This window comes from Hippichthys cyanospilos, chromosome 15, assembly GCF_059441005.1.
Source record: "Hippichthys cyanospilos isolate Australia breed blue-spotted pipefish chromosome 15, RoL_Hcya_1.0, whole genome shotgun sequence".
In the NCBI taxonomy this organism is placed as follows: domain Eukaryota; kingdom Metazoa; phylum Chordata; class Actinopteri; order Syngnathiformes; family Syngnathidae; genus Hippichthys; species Hippichthys cyanospilos.
This window is the reverse complement of record NC_142383.1, coordinates 14,605,896-14,627,309: the sequence shown is the minus strand read 5'-3', so window position 1 is coordinate 14,627,309 and position 21,414 is coordinate 14,605,896. Positions and strand designations below refer to the sequence as shown.

At 40.5% G+C, this 21,414-nt stretch overlaps 4 protein-coding genes across 6 annotated transcripts; 1 reads left to right on the top strand and 3 right to left on the bottom strand.

Annotated features, from left to right (window-relative positions):
- Positions 1–1,544: 1,544 nt before the first annotated feature.
- Positions 1,545–3,695, bottom strand: LOC148411846 (uncharacterized). Its single transcript, XM_088435439.1, has 3 exons — positions 3,586–3,695; positions 1,768–1,977; positions 1,545–1,696 (listed from the first exon to the last, which is right to left on the bottom strand). Exons 1-3 carry the CDS (start codon positions 3,644–3,646, stop codon positions 1,545–1,547), a joined length of 423 nt encoding a protein of 140 aa, XP_088291565.1. The 5' UTR covers positions 3,647–3,695.
- An 886-nt stretch (positions 3,696–4,581) lies between these two features.
- mtfp1 (mitochondrial fission process 1) lies at positions 4,582–10,618 on the bottom strand. The gene is made up of 5 exons (XM_088434849.1): positions 10,525–10,618; positions 9,386–9,553; positions 7,475–7,602; positions 6,537–6,769; positions 4,582–5,926 (listed from the first exon to the last, which is right to left on the bottom strand). The coding sequence occupies exons 2-5, from the start codon at positions 9,453–9,455 to the stop codon at positions 5,863–5,865; spliced, it is 495 nt and encodes a 164-aa protein (XP_088290975.1). The 5' UTR covers positions 9,456–9,553; positions 10,525–10,618; the 3' UTR covers positions 4,582–5,862.
- On the top strand, positions 10,200–14,372 carry lman2la (lectin, mannose-binding 2-like a). 2 transcript variants are annotated; one of them, XM_088434844.1, is made up of 9 exons: positions 10,200–10,430; positions 10,632–10,750; positions 10,881–10,998; positions 11,076–11,158; positions 11,986–12,018; positions 12,156–12,317; positions 12,545–12,659; positions 13,529–13,651; positions 13,731–14,372. In XM_088434844.1, exons 1-9 carry the CDS (start codon positions 10,229–10,231, stop codon positions 13,871–13,873), a joined length of 1,098 nt encoding a protein of 365 aa, XP_088290970.1. In that variant the 5' UTR covers positions 10,200–10,228; the 3' UTR covers positions 13,874–14,372. The 2 variants fall into 2 exon arrangements, with proteins under 2 accessions (XP_088290970.1, XP_088290971.1); XM_088434845.1 differs by lacking the exon at positions 11,986–12,018.
- A 69-nt stretch (positions 14,373–14,441) lies between these two features.
- On the bottom strand, positions 14,442–21,361 carry wbp1 (WW domain binding protein 1). Of its 2 annotated transcripts, none has more exons than XM_088434846.1 (4): positions 21,133–21,361; positions 19,914–20,016; positions 19,646–19,813; positions 14,442–19,033 (listed from the first exon to the last, which is right to left on the bottom strand). In XM_088434846.1, exons 1-4 carry the CDS (start codon positions 21,193–21,195, stop codon positions 18,522–18,524), a joined length of 846 nt encoding a protein of 281 aa, XP_088290972.1. In that variant the 5' UTR covers positions 21,196–21,361; the 3' UTR covers positions 14,442–18,521. The 2 variants fall into 2 exon arrangements, with proteins under 2 accessions (XP_088290972.1, XP_088290974.1); XM_088434848.1 differs by lacking the exon at positions 21,133–21,361 and adding an exon at positions 20,725–21,030.
- Between the last annotated feature and the right edge of the window lie 53 nt (positions 21,362–21,414).

The following is a 21,414-nucleotide window of genomic DNA, read 5'->3' as shown; positions in this document are numbered from 1 at the left end:
AAATCCTCCGGCCAGCGTTAAACATTTCAGTTAGTGCCCTTAAAGTGGCCTTTACACAAACATGGTCCTTCGCTCAAAGTGTGTGTGTGTGTGTGTTTGTGTGTGTGTTTGGGGGGACTCATTGTGTGTCTACATGTTTGTAGCTGTCTGAGGAAAGCAGAGTCAAAACCGCAACTGTGGCACAATTGACTATCAATTGACCATAACTGATGACTGTGTGGGGTCATTGAATTCTTTATTGTGGCTGAAATTTATATTCATTTTATCTGACATTAGAAAAATGAAGCAAAATAAAATGTCTTCAACCCTTGCGTGATCCTTTTTATCAGGGAAAGTACAGAAAAAAATTAATTAAAAAAAAAAAGACAATGGTAAATGGACTTTCACTTAGGGAGCTGAAATTTCACCCAGATGGCGACATGTCATATGTCACACGAGTTTACAATGAAACAGATGGGCTTGTAGTTTTTAACTCATTTACGTCACTTCACCTGAGTCAAGGGAGGTTGAGAAAATTATATATATTGTATATATATATTTTTTTTTGGGGGGGGGGTGGCATAATCACCCAATTTCTACAATTTCATTCAAATTCAAAGCCTACTAAGTGCTGTTTTCATAAGACCTCCCATTGCCTTGATTTTATAGGACAACTAAGAAAATTGTGACCCAATTCAGTCAGCGCGGCCAGAAGAATTTTTTTTTTTTTTTTTTTTAAATATAAACACTTGTAACACACGGGCACCAACCACGGAGTATTTATGAATGACAAACGCCCTTGAGAAGTACGTCTTTGTGCATAGCGAGACAAGAAAAAAAATGTACTCGTTTTGTCACGAGAAAAACTGTGGGGGTGGAAGCAATAAAATTATGCACTGGGAGAGATTTGAGTTGGTTGGGGGGGCGGGGTGGGGGGCAGGAGACAAGTAAGAAGAATAAGGAGACAGGGAGGTCTTTTGGTCCACTTGTGGCCTTCAGCAGGCAGGCATCAAATCATACAGGGACGTGACAATCGGAGTGACACGTGAACAATGGCTCCATTTTGCAGCCCCCTGCGAACAGGCCCATCTATCACGGTGGGGGGGGGGGGGGGGGGGGGGGGGGGGTTAACTTGATTCCTCAGCTCCCCCAATGCCACTTGATATTGCTTCGTAAAGTGGCGCACATGATGGAAATTGAGCAAGCTTAACAACAGCGTTCGTTTCTTATATTTCCTCTCAAATATGAATAGGTAACTTTAAGGCGGAATTTTATGCATAACGATGCCGATTTGACTGAAAATCCATTGAGAAGAAATAACGAAACAAAGTTTCGTCCTATATTGTCCTTCCTATGTTGGAAGTTTCTAACCAGCAGCATACTGCTGACGTGTCAAATACAAATAACAGTAAGGACCTCTAGTGGCCATTGTGGTGAATGACATCGCATGCATGATATTATTGTGATAGAATTACTATCGAGTATTTTACATTCATAGATTTCAAAGATAAAAAGAAAGTAAGCTAAGCTCGTACCAGATGATGTCACAGCCCATTTTTATTGAGTCAAGCCTCCACTTTGTGAGGCCGATAATGAATGCGGCCGCCTCTCCAGACGCACAGGTAGTAGGCCGTGCTCACGCATCCCGCAATACACGCCAACAGGACGGTCACCACCGCAGCCACCTTCCAAGCGACCGACCCTGCTATTTTCTCATCTGAATCATCCGAAAAAACACGACACAAGTTCAAAGGGCACATTGCAACTTGACGTCAAGCGTGCGATTACCTTGGGCCTTCAGAAGCAACGGTTGTCTTGCAGTCGTCATCCGGTCCCCCAAGTCTGCTCGCGGGGTGACCACGTCGGGCCAAACTGTGCTCTCCGGCATCATCACCATGTAATAGTCTTCGGAGGACTTTCGAAAAATTGCGTCCAGTTGTTCATCCTGCGAGTTCTCCTCTGAGAAGGTCCATTGCGTCAGGATGGGTGGAGGAAGGCCTTATAAATAAATACATACAAATAATAGAACTATACTAGTGTGCTAACAATTAAATAAGCGAAAGTTAGACGGTGAACGATTCCAACAGGGAAGGAGTGAGGGGGAGAAGGACAAAAAGAGACGAGAGACGGACAGGACCATGATGAGACCGACCGTGATTGAGAGAGACCAAGACGAGAGATGGGGAGACACGTACTGCAAAAGAGCAAGATGAACAGAGAGAGAGACAGAGACAGATGGACACAGACACAGAGCGAGAGACAGAGACAGATGGACACAGAGACAGAGCGAGAGACAGAGGATAGTGAAAGAGAGCGAGAGAAACAAGAGTGATGAGAAAGACAGAAAAAAGACTGACAGACAGAGAGGCGGGACAGAGGGATGGAGAGAGAGACAGAAAAGATTGACACCAAAAGATGCAGAGATTTAATGAGAGACATACAGAAAAACAAGACACAGATGACGAGAGGGACAGGAGAGAAAAGAGCAAGGGGAAAAAAGACAAAAAGCGTGTTAAGACAAAGAGAAACAAGACTGAAGAAGAGAGGAGAAAAAGACGAGGGACGGAGAAGGAGAGTGACGTCAAAAGATGGAGAGACAGACTCGTCTTGTGATGAGACGGATGAGAAAAAGACCGTGATGGAGAGACAGAACAAAAGAGCGAGAAAGACAGAGACGAGAGTGATGGGAGAGGGAGAAGAGCGTGATGAGAGAAACAAGCCTGAAAAAGACAGGAGAGACAAGGGATGGAAAAAGACAGAAGACACCCAGAGAGATGGAGAAAGACAATGATGAGAGCAACAGACAGAGAAAAAACACAGAGATGGAGAGACACAGACAAGGGATGAGACAGACCAAAAGAGATGAACAAGACAGAGGTGGAGATAGACGAAAGAAAGACAGAGCGACAATCAGAGACTAACAGAAAATTCCCACTTGAAGTTTAGTGTTGGACTCAACACGAGCCTTACACATTATGTATTAAAAACCACCATGAACGAATCTTCTCAATCTTTAACTTAACGCTATACGTCGCAGCGATTCAACAATTTCAAAACAACGGATTTAACAGCATCAACCTGTACACTTACAAGAGTTTTACAGCAACTAATTTGGATCTTGCTGATGTGCTGAGAGAAAATTGATTAGGAATAGTTTAGGTATGTTTGGTTAATATGCTTATTCGGCCACGCGCTGGAGTGTCAACTGAAAATGACGTCACTGTGCCTCAAGGCTCAGGTAATTCAAACCAAGGCTCACCTGTCGTCTGGATTTGGTCATGTGACGTTTAGAAGACTACAAGAATAGCGGTGACGTCATTTAAAGTCGCCAGCAAGAGGTAAAATGGTCGCCCACGGAGATTGATCACGCTGGGTGGCTTTATGCTACTTAATTCTTTTAACCAACGCTAAAATTGTCACAAAGTCGTGTTTGGATTTTTTTCATATTAATGTTGTTTTGTTTTTTTTGTCACCAACTTCCAAAAGACCCCATGGCCAAAATGAATGTTTCCTACAATACACACGAATTAAACGTGAGCTTTAATTCTTATCTTGTCCGAAAAACGTCCTGAATAAAATGAGCAGACAGCTCCAAGTCGCACTTACCTCGTTGACTTCTTGCTGCTGTCACAAGTGCCAAAAACGACAAATAAAGAAGAAACAACATGACTAGGAACGAAGATGCTAGGCTCCGTTTCTTTTCCTTAAATGCACTACTACCTTTCACGAGGATAATTGACATCAGCTGCGAGGTTTTTTTTAACCCTTTGGAGAATGGTTAGAGTAATAATAAGCGCTACTTTATGTGACATGTGCGGCTACGTGGAGATTCTTAAGATTTTTAAATATATTTTAAAAGTTCTATGCAAAAAAAAGTGCAAGTATATCAAGAATATATACTGTAAATTCATGAAAACCTTTTATACGTCGGCTTGAAACTGTTCATTATCTCCCCCCCGTCAGAATGGTTCGACCCAAACTTTTACGACACTTCGCGTCTCCTGTCAAGTACTTGAAACCTTTATTTAAAATTAATGATTTCCTTTTGCGCAAAAAAAAAAACGCCTCTCAAATAAAGTTCCAAAGTTTGCTAAATCTGACAATATCATCACCACCCTGTTTTAGGTACTTTTTTAATCAAAAATACTTCAGTAAATATTTTACTCTAAAATAAGCAAAATCAGCGATACTGATCATTTTGCCCCGATGTTTTAATATTGGGTGCAATATAAAAGCTAAATATTCAATAAAAGCAAGGCAGGTTTTAAATTTGTACTTCAATAAATGTTTGAAAATGGGTTTTAAAAACATGCAATTGCTTTACATTGTCAAAAACAATTAAACTACTTTAAATGTATAAATGTCTATACTATATACAGATATGTATATATTTGTATTATATATATATACAGATATGTATATATTTGTATTATATATATATACAGATATGTATATATTTGTATTATATATATATACAGATATGTATATATTTGTATTATATATGTACTGTATATATATATATATATATATATATATATATATATATATATATATATATATATATATATATATATATGACGATTTTCAATTAAAACACACGTACATCATTGCAATATTTATTTCACAACAGTCAAACAGTATTTTTTGTCTCCAGTGTTGCAAAGTATCCATTTTGACACGTGGAACTTTATAGTTTAGTTAAAATGACAATCTTGTAAAATGTAATCCGTCGCCAAATCTCAACAGTTACCCACAATACAAAAAATACCTGCACAAGTATTTCTTTACATGAGTGGTAGGAGGCCACACGACTAACACAAGTAACCTCTGAAATGTTAACGCTGAATATGAAGATTCTCATTCGCTCCCTTTTCCCACTGCCACCAAAACATGTAAATAAATGTAAAACAGCATTGACAGTTATTGTAAAGAAGACATCCAAATAAAATATACACTCTCAATATTGTAAAGTATGTAGTGTAACTAGTAGTTGCTAGCTTGCATAGTTTGTAATTTGCCCACCCGGAATCCCGCCATCCAACTCAAGCCTTTTTTTTTTTGTTTATACCTGTGCACTGAGATGTCAACATATTAATTAGCAGCGATAAATACGTGTCAAGATCACACATTCACAGTACCGTAATCGCGAAAGTGGAGTCGATTGTGTTCCCGGCGCAAAGCTCAACGGCTCCCGTGGTTAACAGTTCGGTAGGATCAAAAGTGCATCAGAGGAAAAAAGGTGAAGGTAGTCAACTATTGTGGCGGGCTGGTTCTTAGCGGAACCACAAAGTATGGCTTAAAGCGGGGTAACATGCCCATTAAAAAAAAAAAAAAAGAAGATAATCGCAAACTTAAATCAGTGAGGATTCATCGATGTGCAACGTACCCCAAATCGGTCAGTGTGTACCCTGCTTTTTGTACGCTTAGAGGAGTGGTGTCCAAACTACGGCCCGGGGGCCATTTGTGGCCCGCCGTGCACATTTCAGTGCCCCGTGGCATACGCGAAAAAATACATTTTCAAGTGCTATTTTAAAAAGTAATGAACAGGTTTAGAAGTGTGTGGGATTACAAAAAAAAAAATCTCCATCACATTTAACACAAAGTCTCAACGTACCATTTTTAATTTATTTATTAGCGTGGCCCTTCCATCTATCTATTTTTCTATATTTTTCTACATGAGTCCCTCAGAAGAAAACGTTTGGACAACCCTGGCTTAGAGCAACATGCATCCCTGCCGTGTAACAAAACCTTGACTTGACACTCATATTTATACAGCAGCACTATTGTATAGTGTTTCGTACAGTACAACGTAAAGAAAAAAAAAAATCCCTTTTTTGTTTTATACAGCTCCATGTGATCCTTATAGCGGCGGCTAGTGGCACCTTATTCCTCCTTACTGTGCTTGTAGAGCTTCCGAAGGCTCGAATCCAGCAGATGGTCCACACCCCTGCAAAGGAGATTTTGGATAGTTATGTGCACTACTGTTTCAAAGTTTGCCAACAATTTTCACCAAAAAATAATAAATATTCTAAAAAAATTCTTAATAAACATTTGTCCAATGAAAAATAAACAAAGCGTCCTGTTTTGGGGTTACGGTAGAGCTCTCTTCAAAAAAATAAATCATAGACTTAATTATTAATAAATATTTGTCCCCCAAAAAAGTAATCGACAAGTCAGACCTGTTCTCAGAAAGAAATAATTATGAATAAATATTCAACTAAAGTGTCCTCTTTTGGGATCATAGTCGAGATGTGTCCGCTAAAATACATCATTAACTTGACAGGTAACGAGCGGTGGCATATGACAAGGTGGGTCTAACCATTCTAGTATGTGGAAAGAATGTGGCTTTTTGCAAAAATGAAATAACCTACTGAACATAAAATTTGTTTTATGAACTTATATGTTCCTAAAACATTTAATTAATTCAATAATTATTTTTAAAGGATTTTTGCATTTTGGTTTCATTAGAAATCTCAAGTACCCCCAAAGTTCTTTCAAGTAGCCTCAGGGCAACAAGTGCCACATATACAGCATATACCACCCAAAAAAATGGTTACCTGTCGATAGGGGTGATGATGAACGGGATGATGGAGAGCCCGACGGCCGTGGTGGTCCACTTGCGCACGGGCAGGGGCAATTTGGTGGTGCGGCCCAGCAGGTGCAGCGTGGCGGCGCACACGCGGTTTATGGTGAAACCCGGGATGACGATGGAGGCCAGGGCCTGCCACACGAAGGTGTCCGCCACCGCCGTCGCCACCCGCGTGGTCTGGCCTGGTTCATCCCCGTGCGCCTAAACGAGCCCAAAAAGAATCTTGTGGTTATCTTGGTACGCTTGAGTTAATCATTTCATGGATCAAACGGACCCATTTGAAAGTTAGCATTAAATTCTGATGTTAGCGTCTGTCGTTAGCACGTTGGCGAGTGGGCTAAACAACATCACACGGGAAGCACTTCGCATGACCACAAACTAAACTTAAGTAAACTCACATGCTCAAAATGATCCCAAAACAATCATTATTGCTCCGGTGGACTTGCAAATAACGCCTTGATCTCTGTAAACGTAAAATAAAAATGTACAAATGATACGACCTACCAGCAACTCACTGGCGCCATCGCAAGGCAAACAAATGAACTGCATTCATATTGTCAACCGGCCATTAATATGATTTAACAAAGGGTTTAGGAGTGGTTTTTTTTAAATATTTTTTATGAGATGTACTTTGAATTCCATGATTATGATACACTAATGTAAGACTAATATGCATTTGTTCAAGTTTTTCATGCATTTTTTCAATAATTAATTGATATTACTCATTTAAAGGGTGTAGGAACTTACTCGAAATTACTTGCGGAACGAATTAATTTTGTGAGTAGAGGTACCACTGCAAAAGCGTACCAGGCCAAACATTATTGATTATTATATTATCATAAGTCAGGATTTGTGTTTCGTCCCGTAACTTTAGTCAACGGCTTCCGACCATTAAGCGCATCTCACCATAGCTGCTTTCTTCCCTTTGTCCACGGCATCAGCGGCGACGTAAGCAGTGGCCACGGCGTAGCTGCTCCACACCAAGCTAACCGGAACCAGCGGGCGGAAGGCCTCCCCTACTTCGTTGGCGTAGCCTGGGGAATGGAGGTCACGCGATCAACAAAAACGTTGTTTTAATCAACTACTTAGTATCTTCATTACTGTTAACTGTTGTGAAATTTTAGAAGATGACAAATTTTCCATGGATCCAAAAGGAAGTTTAATTTGCATTGCATCAGATGTTTATTGAAGGCGGATCCTGATGCCAGCAAGCTTCCATTCAGCTCTAATCTCCTGTTACATAATCAACAAATGTCATAGAAGCAAAATTCATCAAAATTATTTGAGACTTTTTGACGGCTATAGATGTTAAAAATCTATTTTATGACTGTATAAGTCAAACATCGATTATAGCTGTGAGTGAATGAGTGATTATATGAAAGGAATTAAAATGTATTTCCATCAAATGACATATTCAAAATCATTATTTAAATGTTATTTCAAAAGCAAATAAAAATTCAAATATGAAAATCATCAGTTTGGGCTACACCCCCACCTGCAGCAATATTAAGAGTTTTGGATTGCTTTATACTTGGGAAAATATCCATTTAAAGAAGAACCTATTGGCAAGCGTCTCTAACACTAATCTCTTGCTACATACCGTAATTTCCCAAATATAAAACACTTCATGAATAAGACACACTATAATTTCGGGGTCAAATTCTGGTATTTTCTATGTTATCGTCTATAAGACGCACCAACACTTTTGGCAACAATGTAAAAACTATAGCAAAACAGAATAATTGTCATCTTCCAAAACTCTTCGTGTTTTTGGTGTTCATATCCATAAATTATATATTTCTTGCACGTTAAGCGTGTTGCAGATTCCCCACATTGTGAGCAGTCAATGAACGCACCGCCAGTGTAGCGAATGTGCTTGAAACAGTTGTTTTTCCTTTTTACTACTCAGGTTGCGCAGCAAGTTTATGATTGCGTGTGTACATGCCAAAAGACTGCAATTGATAAAGGAGTCAAATGGGAAAGATGGGTCCTAACCTTGCCACACATAATTGAATCAACTGGAGATATCATAACCTTTACATGATCTGCTACGTTTTAGTATTATTGCAAGGATGGACTCGTACGTTGGTTCAGCCTGCTCACTTCTTTTATTGAAAGTAATATAGTAACAACCTCAGCTAACACAAGCTGCTGTTTGCTGCAACAGGCACATGCTGCTAACAGCCAAATGATGTCCCCACACCAATAAAATAATTGATTCATTAAAAACTACACATTGGTAGGTTTCTCTTTCAAATGAATTTACAATGGTTGCCAAAATTTTTGGATTTTTGCAATTCGCGGGCCAGCTTGGTCCCTATCCCCTACTGTCCACAAAAAAAAAACATTGACAATCCATGCAAAAAATTGCCCTACATTGTACACAGTACGTGCATCTACTGGTGATACAAAATAAGTACTTAAAAAATATATATTTCCTGTTACACTGAAGTACACAAAACAAAAAGTGATCCACGCTCATGAGTTGAGTCCTTGTGAGTCACTGCCGCAACTTGCTCAACTACTTTGGTCTGACTGAGGTGCTTTCGCCGACAGTTCGTTGTTTTACCACATACTGCAAGAGCTCGGATAAAACGTCGACGCAGAAAAACATGTTTGTCGTTGTTGTGCCACAAAACGCCCTTGACGGTCACCTTTTGCTATAAATAGATATGTTAGCACAGCTGTTCCTCTCCAGAACATGTTAGCTAGCTAGCTAGCTAGCAGCTCCAATGTCACCCCGTTCCCTTCGCACATTCCCGCGTTTGCTTCAAGTCAGTTCCGGCGGAAGAAAGAAAAACAAACATCGTTACACACCAAGGAAGCGGACCCAAGTGTCGCGATAGATGTCGATCGCTTTGCTCGGCGTTTCTTCTGCGGGTTCCATGGTTCCCTGGCGTGATTTTTACTCCATCCCCTCCAGTAAACACCAGCAAGTAGAATGCCGGCAGTTCGCGGGGATCGTTGAGGGGGCGTGGCCTTCCTCTACAACAGTAGTAGTCTCGATTTACGACATTGGGTTTACGAACCGAACAAGAAGGCGCAGTTTTTTAAAAGAGAAAATAGAAGTGAATCAATACAGTTGGTTCATGGACACAAGGCGGCAACTTAAATAAAAAAAAAAAGGCTTTCAGTCATGTCTTCTGTGCCCGTAGAACAATCTGATTCATTGTAAAATGATATTCGGTGTTCCCTCGTTAATTGCGGGGTTACGTTCCCAAAAATACACAGCAACCGTTTTTTTTGGGCTTGTTCCTTTTTGAGTTTGTTTTTTGTTTAAAATAAAATAAAAACAAAAGTGATCGTTCATTTTCCAGGTCAAAATTAGAGGAAAAAATATGAACAAAATTACCATGGTAAACCTGCAAAAGGTATGGACATGCATTTAAAAACACACACAAAACAGAGTTTGAATTTGTTTTTTTAAATCCTATTTTCTTCCCCATTTTAGTTTGTTTCGTTTGTTAAAAACAAAACATTTTTAGCTCCGTGCATGTTTTGTAACAGCGGTTGTGAACGGCTACGCCTTTTATCAATCTACACCAATAAAAAGCATGTATTGTGACTGACGGTAGAAGATGGCCAATCAAAGCGAGGCGTGCAATGTCTACATCCAATAGAAAGGACGTTGGATTTTTATGGGGCGGTGTTTGACTTACTATGGCCGCCGTCAGCCACGGAAGGCACAGTCGGGACTCAAAATCAATATATTTTATATTCTGCCGGCGAAAGATGACTCCTTTTAAGCTCTTGTGCTCTTTTATCGTTTTATATTTTACTGTCGGCGTGTGTTCCGCTGACGACGACCACGAAATGGAGGAGTTCCTGAAGCGGGAGTATTCCCTCACCAAGCCCTATCAAGGTATCCCCCTCGATGCATCGAGTGGAATATTCTAGATCGAAGACGAACGCTTAGTCTGTTATTTCGAAGGTATTTAACGTCAAACGACACCTACCTTATCATAGGTGGCGTCTCATAATTGACAAAACAGCCATGTTTAGTCACGAGGGTGCCTTTCGTGTCATGTGACTAGCTTTTAAAAAATGTGTTGTGTGCGTTTAGCTGTTGGGCCTTTAAGCTCCTCCCACTGGGAACTGATGGGCGATGCCATGGTAACCACGGAGCAGGTGCGACTCACACCTGACATGCAGAGCAGACAGGGGGCAGTATGGAGCCGAATTGTGAGTATTTACCGGTGAGGAAATACTAGGACGGACATTATGGTGGTGAATGATTTGTAATACAAACTCATTTGATACAGCGTGAAATTCTCACACCTGAATAACTATTTTATGGATTTTGCTTTCAAAGCCTTGCCATCTGAGCGACTGGGAAATGCAAGTGCACTTTAAGGTTCACGGGAAAGGAAAAAAGAATCTCAATGGTGACGGCTTGGCTATTTGGTACACCAAGGAACGCATGCAGAAAGGTAAACATTGTAGCAAATGCTCTTGTCTTTCACTGTACTCTTTGTAAGTGTTTTTTTTTCTTCGCCGTAACATATAGGTCCCGTATTTGGGAATAAGGACAACTTCACCGGCTTAGGAGTGTTCGTGGACACGTATCCCAATGAGGAGAAACAGTTAGAGGTAATTTTGTGTTCACGGGAGCGGAATTTAACAGTATAATTCATGTAAAACAGGTGATACCTCTTGTAAAAATCGGCTTTTTGTAACAAGAAATACTCGTTATATCAGCTGCAGTAACTAAAAATACCTTTAGCTATAACAATTGCATAAGTGTATCGAAAATTGTAATCTTTAACGTTAAAAAAAGAGAAGCAAAGATATATATATAAATCAACTTTCAACTACTTTTTTAACAGGCGACTTATATTTGATACTATAGAATATTTGTATCAGGGTGTCTTAAATTAAAAAAAAATGTCAATCCTTATTTAAACTAGAAACATTTTTGACCAATTGAACTGAAAAAAAAAAGAAAATCAAATCACAAAATAATAAATGTAAATCTCGAGCTTTAACACAGGGGCCCCAATATCTTAAATATTTAAACTCATTGAAAAAGTTATAAGATATTGTTTGAATATTTTTCTTAATCATAAATATTATATATATAATAAATAAATAAAACTTTATAACTCCTGCACATTTTGACAGTCAGCAACATTGCACTACTTGGTGCCAATTTAGCGCTAAATTGATTTCTGTTCCAATTAATTTGCTCTTAATCTGAAAAGTAAAATGTACTGTTCCTGTCACAGCATTAAAAAGCATTGCATTCGAACACAACAACATAATTTAGCAATAAATTGATTTTTGTTCCAATTAATTAGCTCTTAAAATGAAAAGAAATGCACGGGTGGATTAGCCGCGGCAAAATTGCTGTTGTACTAGTGCAGTGATGTGTAAAGGGGCTGTCTTTTGTGTTCTTTTGTGCACTCACCTGGGAAAAGGCACAAAAGAAGAGATACACTCCGAGCACACAGGTAACCATCTTTGGAATGTGCGTTTGGTGTTAGCGCCACCTCCAGCAAACGTGATCAACTTAACCGGACCGCGCACAGTAACAATAACGAGCGGATTCTTCTAACCTTTGCGTCTTTTTGCGCTTCCCGATCTCAAGAGGGTCTTTCCTTTTGTTCTGGCCATGGTGGGCAACGGCACAGTCAGCTACGACCACGAGAGGGACGGCCGGCCCACCGAGCTGGGGGGCTGCAACGCCATGGTGCGCAACCTGAAGCACGACACTTTCCTCTTTATCCGATACATCCGTCGCAGGCTGACGGTGAGGAACATTTTTTGGTCTTAAACCTCAAGATGGTGTTGGACAGCAAAAACAAAGCTAAACATAAAAAACAATAGGACAATACAGTGGTACCTCTACTTACCAATTTAATTTGTTCTGTAAAAAGTGCGTCTAATACGAAAAATTCACTGTATGTATCGTGGTTTAAAAAAAAGAAATATCACAATATACTTACAATATACTTTAAGTTTCTTTGTGTTCTTCAGGTGATGATAGATATTGACGGACAACACGAATGGCGGGACTGCCTGGATCTACCTGGCGTGCGTCTGCCTAAGGGCTTTTATTTTGGCGCCAGCGCAATAACAGGAGACCTGTCAGGTAGAATTCTTACACACATCTTTGTAATTATGTTTGCTTGTAAAAAAAAAAAAAAATCGGCCTAGCAATGGCAAGTAAGGCTGCAAGTGTTTATTTTAATAATCAATGAATCTATTGTTGTTTTTTTTTGTCGATTACCTCTTTTCATGCCAGTCTTTTAAAAAAAAAAAAAAAAAAAAAATTATATATATATATATATATATATATATATATATATATATATATATATATATATATATATTATTGTGTTTTATTTAGATTCAAAACTATGATATTAAATATGCTTTCATACAGGAGTGACTAAAACAAAGACTTCCATGCAAGAGACTGAATTCTGAGCATTTGGACGATTTAAGGTTTCAAAACGATTATAAAAAAAACTTTAATTGTTGCACTTCTACTTACAAGTGGAATTACCACTGAAATAAACATTTGATTACTTTTGATTTAAATGAGGTTAAAGGGATACAACTTTACTGTAATTTTCAGCAGTAACAGGCTAATATTTTGTCTATAATTTGATCATTTGACATGTGCAATTAATGCCTTTAAAAACGCAGTTTGTCACTTGCTGTTGACCCTAAAATGACATTAGATGTAATCAGGGCTCAGGTAGCAACCAATCACAGCTCAGCTTGTGAGCATCATGTGACCAAACCCAGAAAACAAGTGAGCCGTGATTGGTCTACTTGAGCAACTGTCATCAATTTAATTATAGGCAAAGGCAGATTTTTTTACTCCTGTTTAGCAGCGCTTTAAATACGTTTTGATGCTAAGTGTAGTTCACACTCTACAGCAACAGATGGCAGCATTGGGTTGTTTTTTGTTTTTGTTTTTTAACGAACTTTTCTCCCAACTTGAATCAACAGACAATCATGACATCATCTCATTGAAACTTTACCAACTGACGGTGCTGCGGAGCAAACAGGAAGAAAAAGAGCAGGAGGAGGAAATCACGATACCCAGCGTAGATAACATGGACCTGCTTAGATGTAACACACACACACACACATAGTCATTTTTCTTTGCTAACCTTTTCGCTGATCTTGACTTCTCCTTTTTCCCTCCCAGTGGGTCGCACTGAAGAAGGAATGAGCGGATTGGCCATTTTCTTCACGGTGCTCTTCTCCATGCTAGGCTGCATCTTCCTGGTGGTGGTCGGCCTTCTGCTCTACAGTCACTGGAACGAGAATCGGCGCAAGCGCTTCTACTGAGGGGGGGGGTAATTGGGGAACTTAACTGCACTGAGTCCACAATCCCGTTGACCCCCCCCCCCCCCCCCCCCTCGGTGAGCAGTTACTTGTGGAGGAAGGAAGAGAGCCAAACAAGAGACTGCAAACATGGATGCCTTTTTAAAAAGATTCATTTGTATTGTCCTAAAAAAAAAAAAAAAAAAAATAAATCCCAACGTTTGTTATAATAATAACCCTCCGGTTTCTGTCTTAGTATGTTAAAGAAACCGAATCGTAGTTCTGCTTTTGTATGAACGTCCATCCCGACTGTGCACTGAAACAAAGCTGAAGTTGAATTTAGTTCCACTTTTGTGTGTCCTGTGAGCCAGGAGTTACCTTCTGGAAATATGTCAATTATTTTCCTTATTTATGATTCCTCAATGGTTGGCTTTTCCCTCAAGATGTTTCCATTGACCGGTTTTCATACGCGATCAACAATATGACGTACTGTACCTCATTAAAGACGATATTTGAACAGTAACTGCCTTTCCCGTGCAAACGTTTGAATTTTTATTCGATTGGCCGCGCCCCAAAAGAAACGGAAGCATAATTATGTGTAGACGTTTAATTTTATTAAAAAAATAAAATACAAATGATCCAAACATCACACAGCAGACATATTATTTCAACCCAAAAAAAAAAGCAATATTATCAATCAGTCAGTGCTCTTCCCTCTCTTTTCAATTTTGGGCGGAAAACAACATAGAAAAAGTCTTATTCGGAAAAAAAAAAAAAAAAACATTCCAACCACAGCGCCTCCATCACCCACACCGAGGTCTTCCATCATGCAAAATACAAAATTGAATGTCTCTAAGTACGAAAGGCATCAGTTAAATATCCATTCTGATAATATGTTTAAATATGAAAAAAAAAAGCGGTTGTTTTAAATCGATAAAGCACTAAAAAAAATTGATGGACGGAACAGTGACAAACCCACCCGAAAAAAAAGAATCAGCTCACAAGCACGATTTTTTTTCTTTTTCTTCTTCCAAGCGACAATCAAAAATGTTAGTGGTTGAAAAGGAAGGTGAGCTTTCTCCAAATGAGGGGAGTAAAAGTATATATACAAACAAAAACTGCCTTGTTTTAAAAGCCCCCCTGTGTACATACATTGTTGCTGTTTTTTAATTTTTTTTTAGTTAACAAATAGACCACAAACACACAAAGAGGAAAAAATTACAGTACGGTGCTGTGCCGCAGTACTGAGAGTTATATTGCTAGTACTGATGCCCACATGACAGGAAGTGGGGGCAGCATAGAACAGTTAAGTTTTTGTTAGGTTTTTTTTTTTTTTTCCTATTTTTAATGTTTTTTTGCATAGCCTGGTCAAGTGACGAATACACGTCACCGTAGAAGTAAAAACTACCATAGAGATATGAAGATGAAATCCAACGATGCTTTGGCTCGATGGGCGGGAAAAAAACGTTCAATTTTGATGGAGGGAAAAAAAAAAAAAGTAAATGTTTAACTCTGTGTCATACAATCAGCTGATGTTGAACGGAAAATTCCGCCAGCCTCCAAACGATCCGAACAGATGTGAAAAATTGAGAGATATAGCCCTTAAAAATTTCGGTAAACATGAAATCTAAGGAAGGCCATGAGCAACCTTTGGACCTCCATCTTAAATCTTGCACACACACACACCAACAAAAACCTGCGCATCCTTTTTTTTTTTTTTTGTTCCGGAGCTTTTTTTTTTTCTTCATGTAGGGATTACGAAGGAAAATTTGAGTGAAATTACCAAAAAAAAAAGGCATATAGTCTTAAATTCATGAGAGGTTAATTCATGGAGATAGGAACTTTTAAAAATGATCCAAATTAAGTCACGTTTTAGACACAAACATTAGGACAAAAAAACTTTGATTATACGCATTTTTTTTTCCCATTTCCAATAATGCAACATGCTTACAAAGCAAACATCTCTTTGACAATACTAATCAAGAAATAAATTGCAAACATTTTTGAAATGTCGCCAAATTTTTTTAGGCATTTTAATTTGAGGCTATGCCGCGCTATTCTTCTTAAATCAACGAAAAAAATTTGCGAGACATTCGGACAAATCGTATGTCCTGCCTGAATGTGAAACACGAGCGCGGCCAGTCGAGAAAATAGCGGACCGCCGCCGCGGCGAGGAGAAGCTGGCGCTGCATCTCGTGAGTGTCAGTGTCGGCGTTTAATCGCGGCTGAAAATAAACCCATCTAGCTCATTTGGATCGCAGAATTAAAAATAGATGACTTATGGAAATGTTCACATTTACTGCGAGCATCGACGGATGCTGAATGGAACGCCTTGATGCTACGTTAACGCAGGATTGAGAACTTTGCTGAAAAACCAAGGACCACCTTAAAAAAAACTGATGCCAAAAAAAAAAGACGAAAGAGCTGTTTGATAATTGCTATTTTTGCAGTTCGCAAAAGTCGTGTAAAAACTTTTGGGGTAGTTTTTCAAAATCGAATAATTTGGAAGTCATTTATTTTAATTAAAGTCAATGTGAGATCAGTTTAGGGACTTTCAATACTACTTTTTTGTTTCAAATTGATAGCAGACCTTAGACAAAGATGATTTGCCAGTGTTAATCTGCCGCAGTATAGCACCAACTACTGGCAAGGAGGACTTAGTCAATGTCGTTTGTTTTCCTCAAACACAGGTTTCGGAAAGTAGTATATTATATTATCAAAACAAGGTTGGTATCGACCTGATTCTGACAACGGGTAGTTTTGGGATCATTGCTTTGATGTGCAACATATTTATGGTTCGAACGTTCACTTTCACTATTCTCTTTATATTGGGAGATGTCAAATACTACTTTTTTTTTTAATATAATGTAAGTTAACTATATCTTTCAGTTGAGGTACAATTTCTTCATTGGCTCTTGTGGTGTTGTTTACCGCTTCTAGTCTTGATCACATGTTGATTCCACAATACCAATCTTTTATTTTGCCCCCCGGTTCCAACAATATCCTTTTGTACAAACACTGTGGAGACATGCAACGGCAAGAGAAGCGCGCAGTTCGTCACAATTGGAGTTTGCCAGCATCCACTTCAAACTGACAACCCTCCCCCTCCCCCTCCCCCGCCCTTACCCACCCTATCTCTGCTGCCAATGGAAAATACCACAACAAATCACTCCTGGGTGCCAAGGGCTTCGGCTCTACAGAGAAGCTGTGCGCAAAACTAGAACGCCGCGGCGACTCTGCAACATTTTCATTAGGGAATTTTGCAGCCAATCAGGAAAAGAAAAACAAAAAAAATCTATACCTAAGGGTTAATCACGCAGATTAGTAAAGATGACAACATTGCCAATCCTCCGAACTACTTTCGCCACTCCTAGTCACGAGTGATGGAGACTAAATAAGCACGAAAAAGAAGAAACAGCCCTGAGGCCTACGCTTGGTGTTCAATCCTTTAGCCAGTCACAACAACATTTTCTTTTCCACTCATGTGCTCAGCGGAGCGGACCGGAGGGAAATGTGGTTGACCATGTTGGTATGCGTCCTGACGGTCAACATCCCAAACGGACGGTTGCGTGTCAAACTCAAGGAGCGGGCGGGAATGCTCCAGACGAGTCAAAAGTGTGGTTGTCTAGCCCGGGGGTTCTCAAACTGGGGTTCAACAAAATAGTTTGCAGTGATTCATTATGGCAATAACATTAGCCGTATACGACTCCCCCTTAGGTTCGGGCCAATCAAATCATTCAATATCAGTCCCATTGAAATGGGTTTCGGACTTATACAGCCGTCCGTGGCAGTGAAAGAGTTAACATTCACTGCCAGCCCAGTAAAGATCGATTTTGACGTCTACAGCCACCAATTTCACTGAATTAATCGAATCATCTGACATGTCTGTGATGTATGACATAAACCTGACATTTTTGCATGAATAGTTTTTGTGTGTTCTTAAACAAAAAGCATATGACGTTCTTTATGTTTTCCAAAAGTAAAAGGAGCAAGAACATGGTTCTACTTTGGAAATTCACAAATATTAAGACAATCCTGGAAAAAGACAAACATATTTGTATATTATTACAACTATCGCTCCAAAAGATTGTTTTTGTTTTTGCAAAGGTGACTTTTTTTCCACCAAAAAAATTGTGATTATACTACTTTTTGTCTCCAAAATGTATCAAATATAATTCCCACGACACCCTGAATTTGTGAAATCACTTAAAACTAAGTAAATTACTTGGTTAGGTGACTTTCCTCTAACCCGATATCTTGGCAGACGATTTAAAATGGATTTTTGACTTATATAGCTGTCAATGGCAGTAAATGATTCAACTTCTTCAACGCATCCAGAGTAAAAACGGATCTTTGACGTCTATAGCAATCAACGACAATGAATGAGAGGGGGGGGAGCAAATGGGACCAAATCCTCCCAGCTAAGGGGTTTGTTGGATGCCAAATGTTTGAGAACCCGCGGCCTAGTCAATCCCAATCAACGCGCTCAATGCAAAACCGGTGAAACCGAGAACCAAACGGACAAATAAGCGTGTTACGTCGAGGGGTTAATGATCATCTTCTGAGCGTGGGGTCTCCGTGTTTAGATTACAGCACGGAGATTCCCCCGCGGCGACAATGCTAAAGTGGAGCGACGCACCGGTTTGGCTGGGCTGGTGGAAGAAGCACCGGTTCACACCATGCTGTCTCCGGCGCTGGTGGCTTGGCTGGGCCTGTCGCAGGTGTGCTCCTTGTGTCTGAAGGCGTGCTGCTGGTGGCGGGAGCAGCATTCCCCGCCGGCGGCGGCGCCGCACACGCGGCGCTCCTCGTCGCTCTCCTCCTCCGGCCCCGAGCCGTCGTCCAGCTGGCAGACGCATACCTCGATCCCTGAGTCGCCGGTCACGTGCCGGCGCCGAATGATGAGCTCATCCTCCTCCTCTTCCTCCTGAGGGGGGTCCTCGGCGTCGTCCCGAGCGGAGGACGGCGGGGAGGAGACGGCGTCCTGGTCGGAGTGTAAGGCATCGACGGCCGGGCCGGGCTGCGCGGCTTGCGAGCGTTCCGGCGCCGCAGAGGCGGCGGGCTGGCTAACTTGAGCGGCGGGAGTCGGAGCAGCCTCGGGAGCGTTTTCAGAGTAAGGGGGCGGCGGGGTGGGAGGATGACCCACCACCTCCTCGTAGTCGGGAAGCTTGCAGTCATTCCAAAATCCTGAAAGACAGAAAAGCGGCTGCAGAAACATTTTCAAGGAAACCGCCAGCTATTCCAATAAGAACTTTAAGGGATAGTCCACTTATTTGGTCATTTTAGGCAGTAGAAGTTATTGTTTTGTCTAGATTTCTGTTTCATGTAAACTAAATACATTCAAAAACATCCTGTCGATGACCAATCACAACTTGTGAATGTCACATGACTAGCACGTGAGGCACAAATGGCCTTTGTCCAAGCCTTGAGCACAGGTGGGGTAATTTTCAGTCGAAAGTCGAATATTGGCTTCAAATATTGGTTATCAGTCTCTTTGACTACTAATAAATAGAAATATAAGGGCGCTGAAAAATCGAGATTAGGGTATCCCTAAAATTATGTAATATAAAGAACCAAAACGCTCAAGGGTAAACCGTTGGGAAATCTAGTCAAACCCGCTGCAATTATTCCCGCATGTCGTAACACGCAGTCGTTAGGATGAAAGGAAATAAATTCAAACAGTTGTATTAAACAAATAATAATTTGGTTTCGTTGGTAAAGACACTGGAGAACTTCCCAGTCTTTTTGCCAGCAGAAGGACGTGGCTGAGCTCTGCCAAGCTAATATTCTTTTACTCACTGAGGTTAAGCGGTGGAGGTGAAATAAAAGAGCTGGAGGCTCCTTGGTAGGCCATAAGGCTGATCTCACGCTGCCGTTGCTCCTGCTGCAGCCGCATTTTCACCCTGCGGTGTCGATAGGCGCAGCAGCAGCTCAACATGATGATCAGGGTCCAAACTAGCCAGAACCCTGAAGAACAGGGAAGCGAGGGTCAAAATTAACCTTGATGTCATCAACGGGTTTCCTGGATAAACTGGTTAGATCCCACACAAGTGAATTGCTAACTTACACCAGAGCTCATAGTAGTAAGTGCAGCATTCGGTCTCTCCGCAGCAGTATCCCATCTCGCAGCGATATTGTTCATTGTTCACTCCAAAACAGAACTCCTTGCCCTTGTTTAGAAACAAAAAGCAGATCGCACAATTTCCAATGTGAATCCAAATTTCACAACACGTGAAAGGGAAACTACGTCAGAATGAAACGAAAACAATAGCTATCTTAACCCAGCACAGATAATCATAACAGATATCAGGGAAATATCCTTGTTTAGCACTTAAAAGCTATCTGATAATCACTTAATAACTGGTTTGAAAGTCTGGTGATTCCAGGACACAATTAGAACGTCACTATTTTTCTAACCGTGAAAACAATGTTCTAGTGTGTGTGGAAAATTAAAGATGCAAGACAGAATAGATGCGCATCTCGTTATCTTTTAATTGAATTGGAGCCAATGTTGAACTCTTGACGCAAGATATGAATTTGGACAGCTTGCCATTTCATAAATAATGTCATGACATTGAACTAAGACGAGAATTGTGCTCGGAGGCTTATGATCGTTTTGACATGGCACGGATCGGATAGTGGTATTGAGCTACGAGCATAAAACACAACAAGTGTTTAAAACCAAAAAATTGGACCAAGTGGCAAACGGTGACCTCTAAAATTCATTATTTTAAACATAAAACACAGCTCTGCTCTTTATGGCATGTTGCAACCTAAAACAAATTAAACCCAGGCGTCATGTCCAACATATATAGATATAACGTTTCATAAATGAAATTCCAAACAAGTTTACAAATATTGAGGGTAAAAAAACCTACTAAAAGAGACTCCATCCGTGTCTAGCTACAGGCTAGCCCTTGGGCCTAGCAGGCGAATATCAACAACCTCGAATAAACCCGTCAAATCGCCGGCTGCTTGCTTGTTAGCAAGAGCTAACGTTAATCTCGACAGCTTTCATCTAACTCCAAAATCGAGACGTTTAAACGTCGTGTATTGTAAATGTTTGTGCTTCTTCCAAATCTCCTATCAAGTGACCATCGACAAAATCTCCCAAAACTTTGAATAACTGACGTCATCCGCAGTGAACACAGCCGGAGTCGGTTTCCTTTGTGGAGCGGACAAAAAAAAAAAAAAAAAAGGATGGAGGTGAGGCCTTGGCCAAACCCACAAGCCTCGGCCTCGACTGAAAGCGGTGACCGACATCGGAAGCGCTCGCGTCGGCTTACCTGCACCAGACAGAGCCCGGTACACAGGAGCCCTACAACGGATCCCAGCGTTTTCTGCGGCATCTTCCTGGGTTGGCAGCCGTCGACACGACGGGAACCATACAAGCAAAAGTGGATTGAATTTCGACGACGTGTCCGGGTCACTTTTTTAGCGGTTCCGCCAGTCGCCTTCCGACATGTTTATGTTGTTTCTTGACTGAGATGGAGTAATATGAGAAATCGCAGGGGGCGCGGTGAACTGCAGGGGGCGCTGTGGACGCTGTTTTGACTAAATAGATTGGG